This window comes from Panthera pardus, unplaced genomic scaffold (genome assembly GCF_024362965.1).
Source record: "Panthera pardus isolate Hobbes unplaced genomic scaffold, ASM2436296v1 HiC_scaffold_27, whole genome shotgun sequence".
Classification (NCBI taxonomy): Eukaryota; Metazoa; Chordata; class Mammalia; order Carnivora; family Felidae; genus Panthera; species Panthera pardus.
Window position 1 is genome coordinate 109,572,902 of NW_026526843.1, and position 22,763 is coordinate 109,595,664.

General features: G+C 44.0%; 1 protein-coding gene across 1 annotated transcript in view; it reads left to right on the forward strand.

Annotated features, from left to right (window-relative positions):
- The window catches only part of MAP3K15 (mitogen-activated protein kinase kinase kinase 15), a 123,895-nt gene that overhangs the window by 64,683 nt on the left and 36,449 nt on the right, over nucleotides 1-22,763 (forward strand). Inside the window, 6 exon segments of the mRNA XM_053891780.1 lie at nucleotides 4,193-4,363; nucleotides 8,578-8,690; nucleotides 8,935-9,094; nucleotides 11,968-12,118; nucleotides 13,560-13,667; nucleotides 21,142-21,191. Coding sequence (XP_053747755.1) covers nucleotides 4,193-4,363; nucleotides 8,578-8,690; nucleotides 8,935-9,094; nucleotides 11,968-12,118; nucleotides 13,560-13,667; nucleotides 21,142-21,191 — 753 coding nt within the window.

Here is a 22,763-nt window from a genome sequence, read left to right on the forward strand (position 1 = left end):
GCTCCGAGCCATCAGCCCAGAGCCTGACGCGGGGCTCGAACTCACGGACCGCGAGATCATCGCGGGGCTCGAACTCACGGACCACGAGATCGTGACCTGGCTGAAGTCGGACGCTTAACCGACTGCGCCACCCAGGCGCCCCTATTTATAATTTTTTGAGGAACCTCCACACTGTTTTCCAGAGCGGCTGCACCAGTTTGCATTCCCACCAGCAATGCAAGAGGGTTCCTGTTTCTCCACATCCCCTCCAGCATCTATAGTCTCCTGATTTGTTTATTTTAGCCACTCTGACTGGCGTGAGGTGGTATCTGAGTGTGGTTTTGATTTGTATTTCCCTGATGAGGAGCAACGTGGAGCATCTTTTCATGTGCCTGTTGGCCATCCGGATGTCTTCTTTAGAGAAGTGTCTATTCATGTTTTCTGCCCATTTCTTCACTGGGTTATTTGTTTTTCGGGTGTGGAGTTTGGTGAGCTCTTTATAGATTTTGGATACTAGCCCTTTGTCCAATATGTCATTTGCAAATATCTTTTCCCATTCCATAGGCTGCCTTTTAGTTTTGTTGATTGTTTCCTTTGCAGTGCAGAAGCTTTTTATCTTCATGAGGTCCCAATAGTTCATTTTTGCTTTTAATTCCCTTGCCTTTGCGGATGTGTCAAGTAGGAAATTGCTGTGGCTGAGGTCAGAGAGGTGTTTTCCTGGTTTCTCCTGCTTTTGATGGTTTCCTGTCTCACATTCAGGTCCTTTATCCATTTTGAGTTTATTTTTGTGAATGGTGTAAGAAAGTGGTCTAGTTTCATTCTTCTGCATGTTGCTGTCCAGCTCTCCCAGCACCATTTGTTAAAGAGACTTGTTTTTTTTTCCATTGGATATTCTTTCCTGCTTTGTCAAAGATTAGCTGGCCATACGTTTGTGGGTCTAGTTCTGGGGTTTCTATTCTATTCCATTGGTCTATGTGTCTGTTTTTGTGTCAATACCATGCTGTCTTGATGATTACAGCTTTGTAGTAGAGGCTAAAGTCTGGGATTGTGATGCCTCCTGCTTTGGTCTTCTTCTTCAAAATTACTTTGGCTATTTGGGGTCTTTTGTGGTTCCCCACAAATTTTAGGATTGCTTGTTCTAGCTTCGAGAAGAATGCTGGTGCAGTTTTGACTGGGATTGCATTGAATGTATTAATAGAAATTTCAAACACAGTCAAAAGTAGGAAATAATATAGTGAACCCCCATGTACCCCTTTTCCACTCTTCAGTAATGATCCCTGCATGGCCATTTTTGTTTCCTGCTCACCCCATCCACTCTGTCTTACCCCAACACCAGATTTATTATGAAGCAAAGACATACCATTTTATCCAGAGATATTTCTGTATTGTCTGAGGGACAGTTTGACAAAACATGGTCATGATTGTGTTATACCTAAGGATAAACAATAATTCCTCAGTATCAATGCTCAGATTTTCCCAGGTACCTCTCTGTCTTTACCTTTTGTGTTTAGAGTGGGGTTTTTTGAGTCATGCTCCAAACAAGGTCTATACATGGCATTTGGTTGAGATGATTCTTAAGTCTTTTTTAATATATTTTTTAATATTTGTTTATTTTGAGAGAGGGAGGGAGTGCACAAGTGGGGGAGGGGCAGAGAGAGAGAGAGAGAGAGAGAGAGAGAGAGAATGAATACCAAGCAGGCTCCACACTGTCGGCATAGAACCCAGCGCGGTGCTCAGTCCCACAAACCATGAGATCATAACCTGAGCCGAAATCAAGAGTCGGACACTCAACTCACTGAGCCACACAGGCGCCCCAAGTCTTTTTTAGTATATAGGTTTCCCCTTATCTTATTTTTTCTTTTCCATGTTAATTACTTGGTAAGGAAGCATTTGTCTGATAGCAGTTCCAAAGTTGTGGATTTTGTAATAGTATCCCTGTGGTGTGATTTATTAAGTTCCTCTGTCCCTTTTTCTCCTTGCAGCTTGGTGGTTAGATTTGGAGGCTTAGTTCAGATTCTGGTTTCATTTTTTTTTCTGGAAAGAATACTTCATAGTTGATTGTGTACTTTATTTGTTTTTTCTTTTTTTGTGATGTTAATGGCTGTTGACGATCATTGCCTGGATCCATTGTTTCATTAGGGGTTACAAAAATAGTGATACTTGAATTTTATAATTAATTCCTGAGTTACTAGCACAAATACTTTCTAAAGAGACATTTCGTCTCATCAATGACTTGGTTACCCCCAGTGTACAACTCATCTGGGAAAAGGAGACTGCTTAATTTTTGCTTTGATAATTTTCAAAAATAATGAGACGGTTCCTTAGCGTTCTCCAAGGGTGACCCCTGAAGTTGTGTCAGACGATTATGAAATCATCATTTTAATATAGTTGATATGTTTCAATTCTTTTTTATAGTTATTATTCTTTTTAATGCTCATACTGTCCCTTCTTTGGCCAAAAACTGATTCTTGTTAGTTCCTGAGTCTTTCTGATATGAACTTAGTAGTTTCTTTGAGTCTTTGTATTAAGATGTTCCAGGACCATCTTAGACATATCTGGAATCTGCCATTCCTCCACGAAGTCCTGGTTCCTTGGTGCTTTTACAGACCCCAGTCAGGGTTTGGAGGGTCTCATTGCTACTGAGTTGCTCATCATTTTGGTCCTTTTCAGTAGACAGAGCTAGGAACACCGCTGGATAACTTTATATTGATGTTTCAATTCAAATTTAGGACTGTAGGATTTTTACTGAATTCCTTTGATTTTGTGTACGTCTTACCCTGAAAAATCTGGTTCCTAATGATATTAACATCGTCATTTGTTGTATTCTATACTACATGATGTTTTCACATTACCAGTTCCTGTATTATTGCTAACAATATGATTACCAGAAAGTATTTAAGATTTCTTTGCATTTATATTTTTTCCTTAAGTTATATCCTCTTAGGAAAATACAAAGTGCTGTGCTTTAAAAATCATGTGAACCAGTTTGTCTTTTGTAGGTAAGCCACCAATTGCTTGCAGGGGGTCATTTGTTTGGTTCCAGCCACAAATTCAAATTGTGTTTATTGGCAAATGGTGTTTTTAGGGGACAATGTAAATTTTTTTAAAACTCATTTTCTTTTATAATTTGGTAAAAAAAACAAAACAAAACAAAAAAAAAAAACCTTACAGTTTCCAAGTCACATCCCAAGAAGTGAATTTGGATTCCTGTCCTCTTCAGCACGTTTTCTCCCTCCACCTGTTGGTAGCCAGTTTTATTACCTTTTGGTTTATCCTTCCATTTTGAGCAAATAAAAACAGGTAAATATTCACATCTCTGCTTTGCCTAAATAAAAAGGTAGCACTGTGTGCACAGTATTCAGTGCCTTGTTTTCTGGTCTTAACACTAAATTCTAGGGATCACTCCATAGCAGTATTACATAGAAATTGTTTCTTTATACAAATGTTTAACGTATTGTAATATGAATACGAACATCATTAGCCAGAGTTGATTTAATCAGGCTCTGCAACTGATGGGCATTTGCTTCCAAACCTTCACAGGAGCCCTTAATATTTCACAACCACAAACTCGGGTTATTTTGTGGCAAAGATTATTTTAACAATGATCGAAGGAATCCATTACCTTTGTGTGAAATGAAATTTTTACCATATAAGTTAGTAAGAGAGAAGACTGTGATTTGTGAATATAGAAACAATTTTCTAAATTTTCTTTTCCAGTGGACAGGAAAACAGGAATTGCTGGGGTCTTTTCCTGTTTGAGGATGGCAAGGTAGAGAAATGCCAAAACACATTTCTAAATTTCTCTTGGCTTTCTGAACTGGGGGGCCCTGCCAGTTTTCCAAAAGAACCTTTTGTCAAACCACGTCATTCTCATGATTCAGGCGTAGCTTCCACAATCCTTGCTGTCCATCCAGCTATAGAAGCTGCCATGTTATTTTGTGTGTCTTCCCAAACACATCAGTCTGCATCTGCTGTCATCCACAGTCTGGATCTCAGTGAGAGAAGGGACCAAGTAGCAACTGTGACAGCGTGAGATTTACTGGTGTGGGTCTGAAGCGCTTGTTACATTTGAACATGAGAAAGTGAATTCTTATTTGGCTTTTGTTTCCTGCTAAAGCACAGCATCCCTACACCAGCCCTTGCCAGAACGAGCGCACATATGCTCCCATGTCTTGCTTCAGACATGAGTGATCTTACCATACAAATCTTTCAGGAGAAACAGTGCGGGTGACCGTGAGAAGGCTCTGCAGGTCATGCTCCAGGTTCTGCAGAGCTGTGACCGCCCGGCCCCCGACATGTTCTGCCTGTGTGGGAGGATCTACAAGGACATCTTCTTGGATTCGGACTGCAAAGATGGCACCAGCCGAGACCGCGCCATTGAGTGGTAAACCCTCCATCCTAGTCGGTAGCGTGTGCATCTCTGCAAAGAACAGAACTGCAGAGGCTAAGGATCCAGGTCTTTTCCGTGTGTGTGTGTGTGTTTGTGTGTGTGTGTGTGTGTGTGTGTGTGTGTGTGTGTGTGTGTGTGTGTGCGTGTGCGCGCGCGCGCCTGCCTACTGACGGTGGGGAGAAACAAAAAGTCATACACGTGGTTTGGGAATTTTCCAGATTCCTTTTTCTGAAAGGGACCATTAAAAACTGCGTTTTGTACTGGTGACATTATTCCCACAAGTTCACTCATTTATAGGGGCAAGAAGGAGGCTCACCAGGCTCCTCCCCAGCTGCTCCTTCCCTGCTACTTCATCCAGAACTGTGTTCCACTGCCACTAGCGCATTATCTTCTCAGTTCTGCCTGCCTGCCTTCTTCCTTCCTTCTTTCCTGCCTTCCTTTTTTCTTTCCTTCTTCCTCCCTTCCTTTTATCCTTCCTTCCTGCTTTTCTTTGTTCATTTAACAAAAGTTTATTGAGGGTTTACTGTATGCCAGAAACTTTTCTAGATGGTGGGGATAAAGACACAGCAGCAGACATAGACACGAATTCCCGCCTTCACGGACCTTGCATTGCTGGTAAGGGAAGTCAGACAGAGACAGACAGAAAAATAGGATGTCACCTGTTGATGAGGGCTCTAGGGACAAGTTCATCAGGGAATCTGAGGAGGCTTGGGAGGAGTCACCTGCAGTTTCAGGCAGGGTCATCAGTGAAGGTGAGTAAAGTTGTGAGGGTGGTAAGATGAGCCTTGCTGAGAACTGTGGAGAAAGTGTTCTGGGAGGAAGGGCCAGCAGAGGCAGAGACCAGGAGGAGGAAGTTTGCTCCACGTGATCAAGGCCAGTGAGGCATGAGCCAGGGGAGAGTGGCAGGAAATGGGAGAGAACTTTTTATTGTGAGTGAGATGATAAAATACCAGAGCACTCTGAGCAGAGCCGTGACGAGATCCTACATGCTTTTTTACCAGCGCATTCTCACTGTTTTGCAAATACGTTTCAGGGGGTGTATCAGTTATCATTGGCTGCATAACAAATCCAAAAGTTAGTGGCTTAAAACAGCGATTTATAATTTTTCCTGATTCTGTGGATTGGCCAGGCAGCCACTCTGCTGGTTCCAGTCCTAAAGTGCTGGTCTCACTCGGAAAAATGAGCTCAGCTGGAGGCTCAGGAGGGGTGGAAGGTTCAAGATGGCCTCACACACGTTTGGCAACTGGCGTTGGGTCTTGGTGGTTCACCTGCATTCTCTGCTTGTGGTTCTCATCCTGGCAGACCAGCTTGGTGGGCGGCATTCTGAGAGAATGAAGGTGGAAGCTGCGAGGCTTAGGCTCCGGAACTCACACAGCGTCAATTCTGCCTCACACCCTGGGTCACATCATAAGCAGGTCACATGGTTACCCCAAATAGACGCCAGCTGTGGATGGGAGAAGTGACAAAGGCACACGTGTCGTGGGATGGGAGGGATTTGTGGCTATTAAATAATCTACCACAGGGGCAAGAGCAGAAGTGGGGAACAGGAGACGGCTGCAGTAAATCAGGGAAGGGCTGATGGTGGCTTGAGCCCAGGCGGTGGTGATGATAATGAGATGTCAGAACCTGGACATAATTCCAAGGCGGAGCCAATAGCTTACCTCACCCATTTCTGTCGCGAGAGCTCTTGCCGCTCCACTCCTACTTCTCACTGCTTCCCCTTGCCCTCTCCCCTCCCTTGTTCTCCTTCCATACATGTTGCCGGCTGTGTCATCTCCTCTCTTCTCTCTACCCACTGTCCTCCCGGGTGATCCCACTCACTCCCACACCATGGAACCGTTAGCCGATCTCCAGCCTAACCTGCGTCCTAAGCTTTGGCCCCACGTCAGCCCCCGTTTGCCCATCTGTCCCACCCAGGGGTGGTGCCGCTATGTAAGATGCAGTGTATCCAGGCTGAAATCCTCACCTCTCCACAAGGGATGGCTTCCAACGTCTTGCTTTCTCACTACCATTCTTCGGCCTCCTACGCATAGACTTTTTTTTTTTTAACATCTGGTAATGTTCACTCATTTACCTCCCCATACGGTCAGTTCCCCATCGCAGCCCTTCTCTGTATCTTGCCTCACTTCCTGCCAGTCTTTGCTCATCACCACCACCGTGGTCAGTGCCACTTTTTTTTACTTTCTTACCAGGAGTGTTCTAACAGTATTCCAAGTAGGCTCTGTGCTTGGTGTCTCTAAAGTCTATCCTTGTAGATTGAACCACTATGCCTTATTCCTCCTAAAGCTCCAAGACCCACCATGGCTCTCCATTTCCTATTAAATAAAAACTCAGACTTCTTAGAATACCAGTCTAGGTGCTCTGCAAACTTTCTCCAACCCACCCTGAGCCCCATTGCCCACTACCTGATACATGGCCCACTAAACTGAAGTTTCTTAGGAGTTTTGCAGACTCTCATCTCTGTTCCTGCCATTCTTTCTGTTGGAGGTTTCCTTTCCAAATCTCTGTCATTGCACATCTTTCCATCTTTGTGCCATATCTCGAGTTTCTAGGGGTGGCCCCACTTCTGTGAGCCCCTGTAGACATGGGTTTGTGTAGTTTTAGGATACTTACCACATTCAAGTTTGTGTTTTCCCTAATTGCACTAGCTGTGTGTAGATCTTATTACCTCTACCATAGTATAGTTTCTTGGAGGGCAGGGACCTTATTTTATTCGTAATTGCACCTGATGTACTGTATGGTAGGAGTCGCTCAAGGTGCTAAGGAGCAATTAATATTGGGTAGAGCCAAAATAGGAAGCTGTGTTCCCATCACAGTGGCCAAGAATTCAGCCCTCAGGTAAGGAAATGACTGCCTGTGGCTCCTTCACCAAAGTCCTAGGAGCCCTTCTCCATCCACTTCATAAGGCAGTGGTTATAGGAACAAATGAAGCTTAGTCTCTGGTATGGTGAGAACTTGGGGTTATCTTACCCAGGACCTCAGGTACTAATGTGGAACATGGGCACAGGGAGGCAGGGGGCTGGTAAGAGGCAAACCTGGGACTGCAATCCTGATTCCCAGTTCAAGTCTTCTCTGCCCCTAAGCTGGGCCTGTTGGATTTATGGATAAGAGGCATAGAGAAGTCACCCTCCCTGCACTCTTCCTTTTGATAGTAAAAGTGGAAAAAAAAATCAAATACCATAGGACATAATGAGGGAGGGGGAAGGTTTTTCAATTTTATTGGAATTTTATTGGGTAGGGTTGGAATGACTTCCTTAGTGTCCTCTGGTTCATCAGAGCATACTTGTATTATTAGCCCCAAAGTTCATAAAACTGAATTGTAATCAACTTTAAATGATAGGTTCTCCCTTCCACAATTAGTATTTTGTTGGTGTTTAACTCTCTTGTTGTCACACGAGTGATCAAATTCCTCCTGGTTTACAAGTCTTTGGTTTGAACTGTGCCACTTAACAACATTTTAGTGTTGTTACTTCGTGGATCAAATTCTTTGTTCCCAACCATGATATTTCTACTCGCTCACGGAAGGGAAAGAAGCTTTTTATGTATAGAAAAAAAGAATAAGAGAATTAAAATGGCACTCTTTAAACTTCAGGTGTAAAAATGCTACTCTCTATTTTGCATGTTGTTCTTTACCCCAGGGTGACAGATCCCTGCTCTTCTGTCACGCTGTGCCACTACTCTCGGAGCAATCTGGGGGCCAGGATCCTGCCGGTACTGCTTCGTACGTGAAAAAAAATGACTCCATTTTGTGATAGAAGCAAACAAACACCCTGCAGAGTAATTGCCTACAATTGATGGAATTTTCGCCTAATAAAGAATGCTCAATGTACAAATGGAGTCTAACTTTTAAAGTGTGATTTGGGCATCAAATTGTGGTCTACTTTGGGGGATAGGGTGATAAAAAGGTTTTAAATTTCTTCTGTGCACTTTAAAATAATTTCCTTATTTTATACAGTGATCATGGTTTTCTCATCAAAAAGTATAAAACTGATGAAGAAAAATTTTTAACTCCTTAGTGTTAATATTATGACATTTTCAAGAAGCTGTTTGAGTGTTTGGATGTAGCTGTTTGTAAAGAGGGAGGGGATCTGGAAAACAACCAATTAGTTGGTCAAAAAAAAAAAAGTTCATGAGAAGGTGGGCTTGTGCCATTATTTATAATTTTTTGCTTCTACCATAATAAGAGTCGGGCGGTTCTGTACTGGCAGGTATCGCAGAGGATTTGCGCTCCAGTCATCTCTCTATTCAGGAATTAACCTGGCAATTTTGCTGATAGTTGCAGGACAGCAATTTGAAACTTCCATGGAACTAAGGAAAATAGGTAAAGTTATTTTTGATAGCCGATGTTGATGTGCTTTGGTAACACAAATTCAGCATTAAAAGTTACTAGCATTTCGTTCAAATAACTAGCATTTTGTTTCAAAAGGAACAATTACTCTCTGATAGCCTGCCTGAGATGGTAGCCAACATAAAATGGGTACTTTTTCCTCTAGCTAAAGGCTTGCATAATGTGATAGAAACTAGAAATATTTTTCATAACTTCATGTAAAATTCAAATTCTTAAGGTGTCCGGCTAAACAGTTTATTGGGAAGAAAAGGGAGCTTGGAGAAAATGAACAATTACTGGGATGTGGGTCAGTTCTTCAACGTCAGCATGTTGGCCAATGATGTCGGGAAGGCTGTCCAGGCGGCAGAGAGGTTGTTCAAACTGAAACCTCCAGTCTGGTGAGTCATGTCTGTGTGTGGCCTTCACTTCTCTCAATATCTGATATCGTTCTGAAGGGTTTTCTCCAGAGAGGAGAGGGATAAATGCAAAAGACAATAACGATTGCCGTGTTTCTCCTTCTGACTTCTTCATTAAAGCAAAGTTAGGGCACGAAGAACAGCTCTGAAGGCTCACTTGGTTTTATGTGACAGGAGGGAACGACAGACAGATGGGCACGTACATGCACAGAATACGTCCCTACGCACTCTGTCTCCAAGAGGATGCTCTCAATCTTAGTACTTTCTTCAGGTCGTCATCTCGGTCCTCAAGAACAAAACCTTCCTCAGCACTAGTACGTATTTGTGAGAAAGCAGGTAGTAAAGCTAAAAGCACACCCACAAAGTGATGTGCATCACGCATGAAAACTGGAACTAAACGACCAAGATATGGTCAAGAAAATGGAGTCAGAGCAGTGGCCCTAGCTTAGCCCAACATGTCGCCATGAAAATGGCAAGAAAGAACACTGGGAGGCATGGACTTGCGTTCATGGTTTATCCTAGGATAAGAAAAGCCCATTGCAGGGTATATTTTCCTCTCTCAGTGGTTCTCAAACTTCGGCAGGTATCAGAATCAGCTGTGTTGATTACAACACAGATAGCTGGGCCCGCCCTTAGGCTGTCTGGTTCCAAAGGTCTAGGGTGGGACCTGAGAATTTGTATTTACAAATGACAATCTGATGCTGCTCCTCTGGGGAACCACACTTGGAGAACCACTGTTCTGTGTGGTCTTTTAATTAATCTGGGTTTGGTATGTGACTCAGAGCAAGGTCTGTGAGAGGTGGGCAATAACTGATTTGCCAATAGACATGAAGCTCCATTAGAATCGTCACTATGTCATTGACTCCTGTGGTCTCAAAATAGATGCTTGTTAGATATTTGTGTAATTAATAAATGTATGATGGATTTTCCCTGAAATATCAACAGTGGTGATCTCAAGGAGGTAGCCTAATAAGAAGTTTTTAATCTTTTTTCCTTATCTCTGTTTTTCTGATCTGTCTAAAATGCATTTGGATTACACGCATCATGTAAAATTTTTTACTTTGAATGACCCGTGTTCATCTGTCCCGTTATTTCCCAGTTCACAGAGCCAATCTGGACTCCCAGGGGTCGGAATCTCTTCAGTTATTTTTAGTTGGACCCTTTTTCTTCCCAATCTGAAGGACCTAAATTTGATCCCCAAACTATATCAGCCTGTTCAAATTTTTCTGAGGCTGAGCCAATAGGGATTCAGGCAGAGTCTCCAGCCTTCCTGGAGTGGTTGCTGTTGCCAGAATTCTACTTTTAAAGTGCATTGCTGCACCTGAGCTAGACAGAGCCGGCTCCAGGGAGGCGACAGCCAAGCCTTGAATACGTTCTAATTACATTAGTACCTACACTGACTTACAGTGTTGGGACCTGATATTGTAGGTCCGAGACCACCCTGAGCTTCATGATTCGCTAGAAAGACTCACAGAACTCAGGAAGGCTGTCGTACTCATGGCTAAGGTTTATTACAATAAAATTACACAGATTGAAATCAGCAAAGGCAAAAGGCACGTAGGACAGAGGCCAGGAGAGAGTAGGTACAAGCTTCTAGTTGTCCTCACCCAGTGGAGTGACATGGACAGTGCTTACTTCTTCTAGCAACAATGTATGGCAACATGTACAAAGTATTGACAACCAGGGAAGCTCACCAAGTCTCGGTGTTCAGGGTCTTATGGGGGTTCAGTCATGTAAGCATGGAGCGCCCATGTAGTTGACCTTAGTCACTGAGTCCCCAGCCTCTGTAGAGATGGCACTGATACAGCATGGCCCAAGGCCCCAGGTAAACAAAAACACTCTTATCAGGCTGCATGTCCCAAGGGCTTAGAGGCAATGTCCCAGAAGCCAGTCAAGAGCCAGACCTTCCTTGGAATGTGTAGAGTTTGGAGGACCCAGGCCTACTGAATTAATCCTTCACTGCATGGTACTCAAGCAAGTCAGTCAGAGTCTAGCCCTGTGGCTTCCCGGAGCAGCCCCAGACCTTATCCTCAAAGAGCAACCTAGTAGTCCAGTGCTTTCAGTCCTTCAGTGCTCCATCCCCATTCACTACCGGTGGTGATGTGACCACCACTGCCCAACAGCTATGTTTCAGAAACCTCAGTTGGCCTGAAGACAGTAAAGAAGTGGGGAGATTGAAGACCTCGTAACTTCAAAATCTGCCTGGTCAGAGCTAATAAAAAAAATTCGATGAGTTTCACATTTGTGATTGTCTGGGGTCAAGGAGGAGAAGAGAGGGATGGGAGGAAAATGGCATGTCTATAGAAGGGAAGCATGACCCTTGTGACTGTGAAAATGTTTTCTATCTTAACTGTGTCCGTGTTGGTATTCTGCTTGTGATGTTGTTCTAGAATTTTATAAGCTGTCATCCTTGGTATAAACCAGGCCCAAGGTTACATGGGATCTCTGTATTATTTCTTACAAGTATACGTAAATCTACAATTACCTGAAAATAGAAAGGTTGATTTAAAAAAGACTGTGAGTTTGAAATTTTGTCATTTTGTAATTGCTTTGAATTTCAAACTACATTGTTATTAAGGTAGTTGTTAGAAAATGTCTGCCAGTGTCTACATTTGGAATACCATTAGCCCAGTGTTGGTAAAAAGCCATAATGTATGATTTTGTTGGACCAACTTATTTTGCCCGGTGTTCGGGCTTCTTTTGATTAAGTGTGTGGCTGCCAAATGATGAAGAAGCACTCACTACACACTGTGAATTTAAGTAAATTAAGCTTTTGGGAAACCTCTTTTAAAGGGAGTAGAATTGAATTCCATTTATTGAAGGATCTAATTTATTGGTGCTTGTGATTTTTCCAGGTACCTCCGATCATTAGTTCAGAACTTGTTACTAATTCAGCGCTTCAGGAAACCCATTATTGAACATTCACCCAGGCAAGAACGGCTTAACTTCTGGCTAGATATAATATTTGAGGCAACAAATGAAGTTGCTAATGGACTCAGATTTCCAGTAAGTCATGCTAAATCCATTTCTTTCAGATAGAGCCAAAGAAACTGGGGATTGGTGCTGTCTAATTATTGAATACTCTGAAAGGGAGAAAACCTTAGAGTTGTTGAAAATGTGAAGATACCCATCAGTCTTTGGTAGAATCAGCCAGGGATAGATCAGCTCACTAGAACAAGTTGGCTCTGCCCTCTAACATAGTGGTTCTTGACAGAATCATTTTGTCTCCCGGGGGACATCTGGCAATATCTGGAGACATTTTTGGTTGTCACAGCTGTGAAGCAGGTATTGCTACTGGCACCTAGAGAGTAGCAGGCACCTGGCGAAGGCCAGGGGTGCCACCAGACATCCCACAGTGCATAGGATAGCCCCTCCCCCTACGTAAAATCGTCTGGCCCCAAATGTCAGCAGTACCAAGGTGGAGATACCCTGTTCTAAATCAGTGCAAGACTAATAGTAAAATTTTGGAATTTGACGCTGTTTCCCGTTGAGCTTTGGTTTGCCTCCAGTACCACTAATTAATTTTTAAAATGTTATTGCAAAGCAAAATGGCTATTAGCTTTTCATTAAGTTTTTGTTTCAATTTTATGACCATATTGTAAGGAGTCGTAAGTAAGATACGTAAGCATCCTAGACATTGAACTTGACATAATTGTATTTTGTGTTTATGCCGTGAGATTTTGTGAACATGCTGTGTTCAGGAATTTCATTAAACTGCTAATAGAGATTAAGTTGTTTGAAATGATTATGATAATGATTTTGTTCTTGGGTACTACGTTTTAAAATCTTCTTTTAATTATGAAATATTTCCAACCTATTGAAAGGGACAAAAAAATAACAGACACTTGTGTAATCTCTACCTAGATTTAACGATTTTAATTAGGTTGCTGTATTTGCTTTGGAAAGCCATTCAGTCTCTCTCCCCCCTCCCCCTCCCTCTCCCTCTCTCCTTTCTCCCCATCTCCTTCCTCTCCCTCTCCCCCAGCAATAAAACATTACTCATGGAATGTCACCTCACTCTTCATTCCCTTGGATGTTTCATAGACTTGGGCACCTACTCACAGATCATCCAGTTTGCTTCATTTCTCTCAAAAACTGTAGCCTCCCTCTTTATTCTCTGCCACCTTGTTGGGCAGACTTTCCTTGGCCACCCCATCTAAAGTGCTCGCCCCACCTTTATTCTGTCGTGTTTGCTTCACAGCCGTATAGGTGACCGTATTCCATGCCCCTATACGTTTGTTTCTTGTGTGCCCCATTAGAGCATAGACTCCTCCCCCGCCGTGGGGAAGGGACTACTGTCAAGATTGTGGTATCCCTGGGCCCTAGAGTAGTATTGGCACACAGTAGGTCCTCGAGTATTTGTGGAGTACACCGCTTCCCACTTGCTCACTGGGCAGAGTGACCTTTCTGGGATATTCCTGTGCATCACAGAAATCTGTCCTTTCAGGTGCTGGTGATAGAACCAACCAAAGTCTACCAGCCTTCATATGTTTCTATAAACAGTGACGCTGAGGAGAAGACGGTTTTCCTGTGGCATGTCTCACCCACAGAAATGGTAAGAAAAAAATCTTCCATAGCTGTCTCTCGCCTCTGTGCTATTGAATCACAAATTTGGTATTCAAGTAGGAGGGTCTGTGTTGTAGTACTTGAAAGAATAGGTACCTGTGCCTGACTGGTAAGATCTGTGAGTGCAAGAGGGTATAATCACAGATGGGAGAGAGGATGCTGGTTTTTCCATTTGATGTTTCTTTGTGTACACATGTGTGGGTATGACTCTGTGTATGTTTATGGAAATGAATACAGGCTTGTGGAAAAAAGAAGTTACACCCTGAGGAAGTGGATAAGGAGTAGTGGGAAAGTCCCTCCAAATCCCCTAGACCCTGTCCTTATTCCCATCCCCACTGACTTGGTGGATATTCATCCGTACCATTCTCTGCACTGCCTTATGTATGTGTAAGTGTGTGTATACGTGCATATATTTATTATTTTAATTTTTTTGATGTTTTATTTTTGAAACAGAACACAAGCTGGGGAGGGGCAGAGAGAGAGGGAGACAGGAACTGAAGCGGGCTCTGCGCTGACAGGAGAAAGCCCTATGTGGGGCTCGAACTCACGAGCTGTCAGATCATGACATGAGCTGAAGTTAGACACTTAGCCAACTGAGCCACCTAGGTGCCCCTATATATGCGTACGTTTTATATATATGTTTGTGCATGCGTGTGTGTATATATATATAGAGAGAGTATTTTTGTTAAAGTGAGATCATACAATATATATTTATTATTTTGCATCTTACTCTTTTTTAACTGATTCATACATCTTAATGTTTATTTTTGAGATAGAGCATGAGCAGGGGAGAGGCAGAGTGAGAGGGAGACATAGAACATGAAGCAGGCTCCAGGCTCTGAGCTGTCAGCACAGAGCCCGACGCGGGGCTCGAACTCACGAGCCGTGAGATCATGACCTGAGCCGAAGTCGGACGCTTAATCGACTGAGCCACCCAGGCGCCCCTGATTCTCACATCTTAGACATTATTTCCATATAGCACACAATGATCCCCCTGATGTTTTTGGTTGGAATATTCCCCATATTCCTGTATCATGGTGGTCCATTTCTGAGTACGCTTGAACTGTAAATTATGGTCCCAGTCTCCTGCAGTGCACCTTTCAGCCTCACCTGTGCACTCTAGCTGATGATAGATGCGTCGGTGCACATCCTGGCGGAGTCACCCTGCACACTCCTATAGATTGTTTCAGGAGCAGAGATTCCCAGAAATGGACTTGCTGGTTTTAAAGACCACATATATTTAAAATTTGAGAGCTACTGGCATATTTGCCCCATTTCAATTTATATTCACACCAAGGATATAGGAGAGGGAACATTTTAATTGCCCGCTAAAGAGATCACAGAAATGCTGGGCCAGGCCTGATGTTTTGTGGTAGTAGCTATATTTTTGTCTCTGTGTGTCTAAAGTACTTCTTCAGCTCTTTTCTTGAATGAAATATTTTTAGTCATGAAAAGATCCAGCACCTTTGACAAGTGCATTCATTATGTGGGTCTGTTCGCTATGTATATATTCTCATGGAGCGTGGGGGGACTTCTGCCATTAACTAGGCAAAGAAGGATTTTTCTCCTGGAAATAAGAGCGTGAGCAATTAGGTCTTCATCAGGTAAAAGTAAACAGTATCCTCAACAGTGAAATGCAACATGGGAGAATAAGTGGAGGCTCAAAATCGTGTAAGAAATTCCTTATCAGAAATAGTCATGACATGGCACCTCCCCATCATTTGGCTGGTATGAAGTCCGCCTTCTGGATGCAGAAGTTGCGGATGTGTGCTGTACGCTGTGGTGCCCGGAGTGAACAATCCAGCACTGTGCGTGCTTCACGGTTTAAGAGAGTAATTCTCATGTGTCCTTATCCGCCACCCCCCCCCCCACACACACACACGAAACTAAAACCAAGGGACACAAGGACACTTCGGGAGGTGTTAGACATGGACATTACCTTGATTATGGTGTTTGAATATGTCCAAACTCATCAAATTATGTGCATTAAATATGTGCACTTCTTTGTCTATTATTATACCTCAGTAAAGATGTTAAAAAAAAAAAAAAAAAGAAACGGACACGAAATCTCAAGTTGCCTTAGTACCCTTGAACGGCTGTAACAGAACACTGTAGGCTAAGGGCTTAAAGAATATTTCTCATAGTTCTGAGGGCTGGGAGTCTGAGGACAGGGTGCCCGCATGGTCCGGTTCTGGTGAAGGCCCTCTTCTTGGTGTGTCCTCACATGGTGAAGAAGTGTCTCCCTTGTGTCTCCTTTAATAAGAGCACTAATCCCATCACGAGGGCTCCACCCTCATGACCTGATTGCCTCCCCTAGGTCCCACCTCCCAGTGCCGTCACATTGGGGTTTCGACAGCTGATTTGTGGAGGCACAAACATTGGGTCCACAGCACAAGTGTAAGCCAGTAACTTTTCTAAGATTTAACAGTGTAGCGACCTTCTCATTCATCAGAGTCAGCAGCCATTAGGGGACATGAGCTGCTCTGATGTGCTTGGGGTTGTTGGTTTCTTTGGTTTGCTCCACTGTGTGTGTTAATTTAAATACTGCAAAAGAAAAAAAGCCAAAATAAAATATACACATGGTGTTCAAACAGCTAGAGCTCCTTTAAAGAATGGAGATGTTCTGTTAAATTTGCCTCTTTGGTTGTTTTTAACCTTTTATGGAAGTGTCATAGACACTGAAAAGCACATCAGTCATAAATGTACAGTTTGATGGATTTTGCCTAGTGAACACACCTGAGTAACCAGCGTGGCCAAGGAAGAGAACATCAGACCCCACCACCCCCAAAGCCTGGCTTACGCCCCCTCTGTGCCCCCCTCCAGTACCCACCCCCAGGAAGCACCCCGCTTCTGATGTTGGAGTTCTTATACTAGAGACAGACCTTGCTTGTTTGCGTTGTGTCATTGATGCCACTCTGATACGAGAGGGTTTTCAAAATTCTGGTCTGTGACCTCAGTATTCCATTGATATACGCACAAAACACCTCCTATTTTGACAAGTACTTGGAGTAAAAAAACCAATGTTATTCAAGTGACTCCTCAGACTTTTAGAGCCAAATGTTTTTGGTCTCCTGGAATTCTGCACACTTTGCCCATTTTATTTGAATCCTCTAATGGTTGCTGGCCCTTAACGGAAATTTCCATGGGTACGTATACTGTCTCCCTAGTTGTAAATGTTTTACTTTGTATATAGTCTGTAATAAGAAATGGAAAAGAACTATATAAGCAGCAAATGCTAGTTTTCCCTGACTGATGAAATGTTTTGCACAAGTGCTTGTAGTTGTCAGAACAAACGTCTGAGGGAAATATAAATTGCCTTTTTTTCTTTGAGAGGAAGCTTTTGCTTTTGCCTGCATTTGCATTTTTGAAATTCTGCAGGCTGTAAAAGCCAGCAGATTCGCCTGGAATGAGGGCGACATTTCTCCACGGTGTTGCGTCTTCTCCCGGTGGCCTGTGCCCAGCGGGGAGAGATCAGGCACGTGCACGGTGTTCTCTCGCATACTGGCGGACCACACTGCTGTCAGAGAAATTCAGTTCTGGTTTGCTAGCCAAGGATTCAGAAACTTCTGCTGGTAAATGTTTAACAGCCAGCTCTCCAGGGGACATGGGAGCAGAGGGCTGACCCGTGGTGTTTGGCGGTTTCTGCGGTGTAACTACTCCCGCCGTGGCCAGTTTCAAGCCACGTCCAGTGGGTCTGCAAACGTGGTGTTGGAAGGAGGTGTGCATGGTTGGCCTTCCTAGACCGGCACCAGTGGCACCCAGTGCAACAGTGCAAGTAGGCTACCCGGCGTGGAGACAAATGCCGCATTGCCCCCTCAGCAACTCTCATGCCCCAGAGTCACCACCGGGCACATAGTAGCCACCGGCGCTGACCACGCGGGTAGGGCTGCTTGTTGGGGAAAGCTCTGTCATCGTCCTCGCCACCTTTTATGCTTATGTAAGAGAGCCACAGGACAGACACGTCCAGAGTCTACAGAATTGTCCCAGATGCCCAAGATTCCTCCCTCAGAGGTCTGCGTTCTGGGAGTAGGAGGGCAGGTGCTGAGGCGCCCGGGGTGGGGGGAACCCTGGAGGCCTGTCCCCACCTCTGGCTTCCTGGCCCGTTTCTCCATAGCCCACCCTGGCTCTTGCTCCCAGGAAACTCTTCCTGGGAGCTTCTGACCCCGACATGGAAAGCTGTAGTCTTGAGTCCATTTCCTCATGATTCAGAGGGAAAATATCCCCTCTCCCAAAAGGATGAGGACGCTGCTGAAACGGGAGGCTCGGGATGGGAGGAAAACTGCCCCTGCATTCATGATGGAGATGGTACTCCGTGCCAGGTGACCCACCAGGCCACTGGGTCAGAAACTGCACAGCCACCCTGACTTCCACTACCAGATGCTTCATGAAAAACCCCACTTGCACATCCAAGAGAGTGCCGGCTTCACAATTTCATTCACATAATATTCCAGAACAGGCAGAAGTTGCCGTTTCTACTCTTGGATGAGTAGAGATGGGGGGGTTATGAGGGAAGTTTCTGGGCTGCTGCTCATGTTGTCTCTTGATTGATTTTTAGAGCATGAGAGAGTGTGTGTGTGTGTGTGCAGGAGAGGAGCACACACAGAGGAACAGAGGGGTGGGGGTGGGGGGGTGGAGAGAGAATCCTAAGCAGGCTTCACGCTCACCGTGGAGTCCACCAGTGGGAGCGATCCCACGATCCTGGGATCATGACCTGAGCTGAAATCAAGAGTCAGATGCTCGACCGACTGAGCAACCCAGTGCCCCATGTCTCTTGATTTAAATGCTGGTTACAGCAAGTATTCATTTTGTGGAAATGGACTGTGACAATCACTGTGCCCTTTTCTGAATGTATGGTGTATTTCAATTCAGAACTTTCATAATAATTTTAAAACACTTGTACTGGCCCAAACCATTACTGGATCCCATGGCTTTCCAGATTAAAACTCACACTCTCGTACTGAGTGTCAAGCCCCTGTATAATCCCGCCCTCTCATTGTCCCCTGAGCTGGCCCACAGGGGCTCACATGTGCACTTCCGTCATCCTTATTCCGTGTAATTTCTTCTTCCAGTGACCTAAGTTCCAACTTTGCCGAGGTGTCTCTAACCACCCTCCTGCCCCTTTCACTCACTGTAGGCTACCTTCTTGCCTGTATCGTGTACACAGTATTTCCTGTTGCTTATTGATCGGTTTTTGAGAATGTCTCCCCAAGTGCTCTGCAAGCCCATGCAGGACTTGTATGTTTTATATCCATAGTATCTACAAAGCCAGTACCTCAAATGCCCATTGGTTATGATAGAAAGGGAAAGAGGAGTGTGTGTTGTTTACTTCTTAGCCAGCAAATCTTCCTCCCCAATCAAGAAGCTCCATAAAGCTACCTCACAGTAAACCTACCATCTGGGAATACTTCAAAAACTCCTGTGGCTGAGGTTTGTTGTTGTTGTTGTTTTTTTTAATGCTTGCGATAGAGCGCACCACCAGGGGAAGGGCAGAGGGAGAGGGGGACAGAGGATCTGAAACAGGCTGTGCGATGACAGCAGTAGCCTGATGGGGGGCTTGAACTCACGAACTGTTAATGACGACCGGAGCTGAAGTCAGATGCTCAACCAACTGAGCCACCCGGGTGCCCCTGTGGCTGAGCTTTTTATGCACATGCAGCCTCTTGAAGGTATAGGTAGGTGGCCCAAGGCTGTCTTGAATCTGTCGTGGTTCCTGTTTCTGTACCCTAATCCGAAGGTGGGCTCCTGCTCTCCACCACTGCCTTCTTTCAGTGACTTTGAATAGAACTCTGAAATATGCTCAGTCTTTCTACATGGTTGGGTCCAGTGTGCTGGCTTTCATATTAGCATATGCTTTCATCTTTCACAGCCCTCATTGGTTCCCGTCTTCTATAGAGTAGAAGCTGAGGTCCTGATGATGGTCTCCTAGGCCCTGCATGATCTTCCTCGTGAGCTCTCCAGCCTTCTCACCCACTCCCCTCAGTCACTCGCTCCAGGCATGCTCCCCTCTTGGCTGGTCCCCAAACATGCCAGTACACTGCTGCCTCAGGACCTTTGCACTTGCTGTGCCCACTGCCTGGGACTGTTCTTTCCCCCCCAAATATCCACATGGTTCAGTCCTTCACCTGCTTTAGCCTTCTGCTCAAACGTCATCAGAGATGCCTTCGCGGAACGTCCAGTTTAACATCATGACTCCTGCCCCACCTTGATGTCCTTCCTGGTTCTATTTGGCATTGTGGTGCTTTTCGTCCTCTGCCCTATTAAGTTACTACTTAATTTATTTTTCCTCTCTCCTCACTTGAATGGAAGCTCCATGAGGGCAGGAGTTTTGTTTTCTGTTATGTCCACAGTACTTACCCAGCACATAGTAGGTGCTTAATCAACACCTCTGAATGGATCTTCTCCCATTGAGGGCCATATTTCCCGTTGTTCCTGTTGTTGTTCCTCCAGGATGGCAGGTAACTTGTCACCCCACTGCTCATGGCTATTCTCCTAAGCCATATGCTCAGTCATTGGGCTCTGACACTTCTCTTGGGGGCTGAGCTGGTCACTTATGACATTGTTCAGGCCAACCAAATGTATTTTCTTATTTTAAATGATTGTCCATTGTTGTGATGTATCGGTATTGTAGCCTATGGCTCTTCTGAAAAGGATTTCAGATATTTCTCTTGAGGCTTAGCTTTGTGCAAAGTTTATGACGTGCGTGGAATGGCAGTGGAGGGAGGGAACAGTTATTTTAAAAAATCTGTCACGTACAGACTGAAATCCAAGTTAGTCTTTGTGTTAGTTATGATAATAAGGTATCTGCTGAAACACATAGCCCCCAAATATCAGTGTCTTAACATGATAAAGGATTGTCTGTGCTTTGTGTCACATCCAGGTTGGCAGAGTCTCCATGCCCTGTAGCGGAATAGAGGATGGCTGGGGAGGTTTTTAATGAGCCCGGCCCACAGGTGGAGCACATCATTCCTCCTTAGACCCCCGTTGGTCAGAACCTCATCCTGTGGCCCCACCTAGCTGCAGGGGTGGCTGGGAAGTGCATTCCAGCTGTGTGCCCAGGGACAGAAAGAAAGATTGGAGAACACTGACTGGAGTCTGCCACAGTCTTGCTTCTGCAAACATTTTCACAGGTCACTCAACTTAGGTGGGCTGTTCCCAAACTCATTTTCAAGTTTTCCTGGTATGTCGACAGAAGATGAAAGTCCATTCAGTGTGTGTTTACTCTGTGCTTATACTCTTTCAAATTTAGATCATTTGCTCTAAACTGGATTAAAGATACAAATGAATTTTTAGGATACCTTAGAAAGTGTTTCAGGTCTTCCAAGTTATATAAAATATATTGCTCTAACTTATAAATCTCTATTGAAAGTAAAATAGCAGAAGTGACCTGAGAATGAAACCCCCCAAAATTTTTTTGCGTGGAAAAAAAATCAAGCTCTACTGACTTTTGTCTTTAAAACCTACAGAAACAAATTCATGAATGGAACTTTACAGCTTCTTCCATTAGGGGAATAAGGTAAGAACGAACATAAGGAAAAATGGAATTATTGTTTTAATACAGGTGATAATGACAGTGTTTTATTACTTTAACGTTTCCACTTATTTATAATATGTGATATTTTCATTTTTAACAATCCGAAATAGACTATGAGCTCTTTTGTAACCCTTGCTCATGTGCTGCTAGTCAGGGCTTCTTGGCTTGTTGTAACACAGTAGCTTTTTGTGGTATCCATAGACTAAAACTCTCTTGTCTCAAGCTTTTCTTTAAAAATGAAGTTGTATCTCTAGAAAGAGAAAGTGTTTCTTGTTTAAGCCGTTGATGTTCAAGTGCTCAGGAAAACCCAGAAACCTAGAAATCTGTACTTCTACCAAGAAGGAGTTACTTGGTAATGACACTTGGTTGGGGTCTCCTGAGCAGAGTAACGGAGCCAAGGGAATTGTTATTAGCTGGGGGAGAGGTGGTGTAGTCCAAGGAGAGGTACGGTGCTTGCTCTTTGGACCAGGGGTGGTGACCATTTGGTGACCCTTGTGGCTGCACTCTGAGCCTCATTCTCCCAGCACAACCAAGGGTAGGAGCGGCTCTGAAGCAGATGTGAGTTCTAATCCCTCTTTCACTGTTTGACCTTGACAAGGTCACACTAGGACTCTGTTTCTTCATAGTTTCCATTAAATTAAGGGCTCAGATTATAACTGTATGTCCTTTCTCTGATTGTAAGACCACAGGCCACTGAATGAATCCCCTGTTACCACTAGACATGGTACGATCCTATTCTAGACATATCACTGTTTAAATTAGAATGTTTTTGTCACTTTAAAGGGAGGGGAAATAATTTAAGAACAGGGTAGTGAATTTGAGCAATGCTGCTCCAAAAATAAAATTCAAAAAGTGTTGAACATTTTGAAAATCTTAGTACTCCAGAAACTAAGTGATATAAAAACATGTACTTAAGAACCTTTTGTTTGTGCCTTCTCATGGATCTAGCTCTTGCTGCCATTCACTCATCAACAAGGATGTGCAAAGGGCCTGGGGTGAGAATCAGAACCTGGAACCAAGGTGACACAAAGAACATGTGTTGCACATTCCCATTGCTACCCAACTAACCGTGGTAGTTCCTTTACAAATTGGTTTTCAAAATTTATGTATAACCTAGTTTTAATTTTTTTTAATCTCCCTGTACTATTGCTGTTTCAACTCATTATTTGTCACATAATCCCTGAACACAGGAAGAATGGCTAAAGAAGCTGTGGATCTCAGGAAGAGGTAACTTAGGGCAAGATACAGTGGCATCGTTTGAAGAGAATTTGGGCTTTTCCATAGTGCCACCTGGCTAAATGAGGGCCATTGTGTAGGCTTTGGCCCAGTGTAGGTATAGAACTTTCTAGCAGTTAAGTCCATCAGCAGATGGAGTGTGGGGATTTTCTGTCACTGGGTATGTCCAGGAAACCTGAACATCGACTAAGGCAGGCACTGTAGAGTCAGATCCCAACCTTAGATGGAAATGGACCAGATAACATTTAACGCCTTTCTTGAGCTAAGATGCCATGTTTATTTCTGTCTCCCTTGTGTGGCCACAAATACTCTGTCCTG